The 5,180-nt window shown below is 38.4% G+C and overlaps 1 protein-coding gene across 1 annotated transcript in view; it reads left to right on the top strand.

Moving 5' to 3' along the window:
* CNKSR2 (connector enhancer of kinase suppressor of Ras 2) overlaps window positions 1-5,180 on the top strand; it is a gene marked incomplete at its 3' end in the record, with an annotated part of 55,021 nt that overhangs the window by 48,654 nt on the left and 1,187 nt on the right. The window contains exon 12 of the mRNA XM_010133055.1: window positions 4,370-4,470. Coding sequence (XP_010131357.1) covers window positions 4,370-4,470 — 101 coding nt within the window. The remainder of the gene's footprint in view (window positions 1-4,369; window positions 4,471-5,180) is intronic.

Raw genomic sequence — 5,180 nt, 5'->3', positions numbered from 1 at the left:
AGGAATGCATGAAATTGATCTCAGGAACAAAACTATTCTTCTGAGGCTTGTTTATGTAATTGGATTTCCTCTGAAGACTTGAAGGCCACTTCAATTTTTGTGATTTCTACTTTTTTTTGCTCTGTTGAGCTGTATGCTAAAACACTGTTGGCATTTCATTTGGAGTTAAAAGTTTACACCATTTTACATCTGCTCCGTTTTTATGTCTAATATTTCACGGATTTAAAAAAAGCAGCATATATAAAATAATGAGTCGCTTTGCTTTAGTTTGCTGCACTAGAAATCTTGTTTGCAGACAAAAAAATAAAAGATCAGTCCTCGGTTGTGTTGGGGAGATTGAATTACCAGCGGATCCATAGTTCCTGTCCAAGGAACGTGTTGTCCTTGCCCTCCAAAGTCACGGATCTGCATCAGCTTATGTTTGATACAGAGGAGGATGTGCATGGGCTGTCTCTCTGCAATGTGCTGCTGTGGTGCTGTTTTCCTGCGAGACATGAAAAGAGCCTCCTTTCCCTGGTGAACTCCTTTCTCTGCAAGGCTAACTTTGGCAGCCAGGTAGAAACATCAAGGCAGAAGAATATTTTGTAGTGGTAGAAGATTAAAAGTCAGCATCAGAAAATTATGTCTGTCTTGATTCACACTCTGCTTGCCTCAACACAGAGCATCCTAGAGGGATCAGCTGGGGGTTGCAGAGCAGTGGCTTACAACATACTGCCGTAGTTCAGTGGTAGCGGCGTGCGTGGGAGGGTTTGGGGGCGTTATGTCGTTCTCCCACATAACTAGGATGTACATGCTATTGCTTCGTTTCTAATCATGTCTTCCAGTAAGCGCAGCTGCTTATGCTGGGCGTGTTGCCCACACCCTGTTTTAGTCTGGTATGGTCCTTCGCACATCACGTCGTTCATAACACCAGGCACTCAGCATTCACACAGCCCAGCATAGCAGCACCTTGCTCACTGTTTCTCAAGTTCCCAGTGCATCGCCAGACTTCAAAATCAGTTTGGGAATCTGTACTCCCCAGGCAGCACTACAATAACCATTTTGGAGGAACCTGTATACCATCTGTCCCTGCTCAAAGAGACTGTGAACAAACTCTCAATCTTGGAGTCTTCTAGGAAATCCTCTATGTTAGCATTCAAAGCCAAATTCAAACTTCTATTGACAGCAAGTTGGCGCTGAAATTACAATACCATGTGGGACAGTAAGGGAAAAAGTGTGTGAACAGTTATGCTAATACTGTCCAAGTGCACAACTGCGGACATGACACACCTTTCAAAATCCAGATGGATCTGGAGAAATATTTTTGCTGCCAAGCAATCGCTGAGTAATAAAATAGCAGGTGATCTAGCTCCTAGACATGAGATCACGTACATGCAGGCCTCGTGTTACCTATTATTAAAACGTATCCCTATAGAAGATAATCAGTGAGACCCCACTTACTCTGGAAATTATATCCCAGGCAGTGACAGAGCTCTTTACTACCCCTTTAATGCCTTTCACTCAAGGTGATTTGTCATATACAGTTAGCTAAAACTATAACGTCTTTGAGTGCTTGGTTTTGTTTAGTGGGGAATCAATATGAAATTGCCCCCTCACCGCTGGACAGTGTTTTTATGCCGCTGGTGATTACCCTTGGCTCTCAGCAGAAGGGCTGGTAGACAGCTCGGTAGTGTCCCTAATTAGCCAAGGCATCAAGTTAGCAAAGTAAAACCTCTCTATTCGCTTCAAGCATTTTTGCAATTATAAAAACTGTGAAGCTGAAAATTTCTATATTCAGTGACTGTAACAACCATTATCTACATATTTGATTTTACAAAAGGTCTTTCATTTCTGTTCTGCTCAGCCCTTTGCCGCAAAGCTTTATAATACTGCTGAAACAACAGCTGTCAAACCTGTTTCGAATAAGGCTTGAATGGTTCTCAGTCTGAAGTGCATAAATATATTTCAAGTCCTTCCAAGATGCACGAATCACCAAATTGTGGGTGTACTCCTGAATAAAGCATCACTTTCTTTATGGAACAGTTTTATAAAAATACCATCAACTTTCCATATTAAATACATATTAAAAATATTAGCCATATAGCAAGAGACTTCCTTGGATGGGTAAGTTATATACTTTCCACTCATATAAAATCAGATAAAAAAATCTAGCTTATATAAATAGAAAACATTTAACCAGCAAATGTCAAGCCAGTGTTAGTTTATATATAACATATGCAGTCTGTTGCTCATTCAGAAAGGTTTCAAGATGTGCCCAGTGCACTGAGCTTGTCCGTCACCGAACCGGACAAAATCTGCAGAGGGAAATACAGCAACAGTTTGATAGCATAGTACACATTTTTGACAGACTCTGGTGAGTCAGTTGCCAAAGCAGAACATTTTTAAAATTGGTGGGAGGCCATTTTCATACATTTCATCTGGAAGTTGACCCCCGTGTCTGCAGAATTTTTTTCTAGACAAGCCATATGTTGCTTTGCTGTAATACAAACATGCTCATATGCCCTTATATGCTAGTATTTGCAGGTGTTTTGAATTGCTGGAAACAAGTTTTCTTAAAACTAAGAGTGACTTAAAGATGAGTTTTCACTGATTTAGTCTTTCATTCACCAAAGATTAATTTTTTGCAGATTTCTAGAGACGAAACTGTTTGGAATTTTTTATTTTGTAGTCATGAAAACTTTATTTATGCTATTTATTTATTATACCATTTTGAGAGAGTCTCTCAGCTATAAGCTTGCAGGAGGAAAATGAAGAGACTCAGAGTTAAAATAGAGCTGTTACTGCTTGGAAAAATTAAATAGATAAATAAAGCTGTCCCCACCATTACTACAATCTAAAAATAGGCAAAATTTTAGGGACAGCTGTTTCCAGATGATGTCATTTAAAGGTAAGTTTTTGTTTTCAATCGTGAATGAGATTAGATACAGTAATATTGTATAATCATATAATACAATAATCATCATAGTAATAAAAAATCATTAAGGCCAAAATTGTATGTTGTGCCAGCTTGGATTTTTGGTTTAGGTCATCTGTGATGCAGCAGTCAATCTTTTTTGCTTCATCTATCAAAGACAAAGTAGTAAGTCATGCAGTTTGTTAAACACTTAACAGGCAAAGTGAAAATTGCCTGTGAATAGTCTGAGCCGAAGTGTCCTGTTGTACAGTGATTGACCCAAATACTAGACAGTAATAAATACAGTCAGAAACAAAGGGACAACAGAAATGTTTGCATGGAAGTCCTAAAATGTGCAGAAATGTTGAAGTTATCCATCTTGAGCTGAGTTGGCAGTTAAGGAGTTTTCTTTTGTAAGGAACGTTAAGGTCCAGTGTCCATTTAGTGAGATGCTGCTCTGCTTTAAAATTATTTGCAACAGAATAAATATAAATTCCGATGTGGTACATTCTTCCTCGTGTTTTCCCCTTTGACCAAGCTACCAAACACATGAAATGGCCTTGGCCAAGACTTGATTTCCTGAAAAAATGAAACCTCATATCGCATTAAAGTTATCCTATAAGATCTGCGTCCTTTGTAATTTCTCATCCATCTTTTGGAACTCTGCTTTAAAGTCATTGTCCTATTTTTCCTTACTGCATCACCTTTATGTTCTTGCGTGGGTAACAGGGACACTAGCTGTTTTATGAGGCACATACAGGATATAAAGTTTTTCTATTTTATCTTAAATGCAGCTGTTTATTATTAGAAATTTAATTGAGAAGCTTGGGTAGTATACAATGAAGAAAGTTAGTAGAAAAATAGAATTGATTATTCAGGTATGCAATAACTCCCACTTGTTTGATTTGCCAGCTGCTGCTAATTACATTTGTTAGTGTTATTTGCAGTCAACAAGACTTTAGCAAGTTACATTTTTTTTCTGTTAGAAAAACACTTGCAATATTTTCCGTATGTCTGATGTCCAAAATATGTCCAATCATAATTATTTTTATGGCTATATAAGCATTTGAAAATATGATACTTGTATTAGGGGTATTCTGTATGCATGTGGCATTTATAAGATACGTACAGGAGTTAAATTTGTGGCTTATTTGCAGGTTGTTGTTTAATAATCTCTGCGATGGGGCATTAGACTGGGTATACCCCATAAATACCCCGTAATGTTTAGAACAGGGTGAACAGTTGGACTCAATCATCTTAAAGGTCTCCTCCAACCAGATGATTCTGTGATTCTTTAGATTAAAACAATTCCAAACTACAGCAGCTAACATTTACCCAGTGAGCATTCACTGGTACTTAACTCTCAATAATACTGAGGATGGAGTTCCCAGTTGCTTTTGTGAAAACAAGTCTCTGCTATACAAGCATATCAAAATTTATTGGTAATTATTGATCTGATCTCTTTGTAACTAGTAGATTACTGGAGTGAGAGCGATAAGGAGGAAGCTGACACTCCATCAACACCCAAACAAGACAGCCCACCACCCCCGTACGACACATACCCCCGGCCTCCTTCGGTAAGTGACCTGCAGCTGTCTGGAGGAATGACTACATAAAGTGTCGCTCATCCCTACTCCGATTAAAAACAGGTGCATGCACACACTATGGCACTCTCCGGTATATTTTTGAGTCAGTACTTGACTTAAGACGTTTGTTAAGCAGCATGCATCACTAACCTCAGCTGTCATCACTGCCGTTTTCCCTGTTTTGTAGAGAACATGGATCTATCATCCCACTCACTGTAAAAAATAGATGAAGTTACAGAATTCTTCCTTCCTGTTCTTCTTTCATGATAGACCCTTACTCACCCATGCAATCCCTCACCTTCCCCTTGTCAACTTCTCTGACAAAATGTTACCTCAGTAACAACACCAACACTTCTCTAAGGCTCCAACAGTTGTGCAGTGAAGCTTTACAGTAACAAGTTACACTTGAATTTCCAGAGAAATGCCAATATAATAATGTTCTTCTATCACAGTGATACCAGTTGTTCTATCGTGAAAAAGTAGGTTTCTCTGTAAGACAGAACAAAACAGGACTTAATTTTTTTTTCTTCTTAAAGCAGTCATTGGTACAATACCAGAGTATGGACTTCTAACTTACTCTGCTCTGGCAATTCTCATTTTCATGTCTGTATACTCAGACGGTGTTAACTAATACATCTTACTTGAATATAGTTTCAAAATGCAAAATTTTGGAATGAAAAGTTTGGGAAGTCAGGGGAAAG

This window comes from Buceros rhinoceros, unplaced genomic scaffold, assembly GCF_000710305.1.
Source record: "Buceros rhinoceros silvestris isolate BGI_N320 unplaced genomic scaffold, ASM71030v1 scaffold18373, whole genome shotgun sequence".
Taxonomy (NCBI): domain Eukaryota; kingdom Metazoa; phylum Chordata; class Aves; order Bucerotiformes; family Bucerotidae; genus Buceros; species Buceros rhinoceros.
This window is presented reverse-complemented; position numbering and strand designations above follow the sequence as displayed.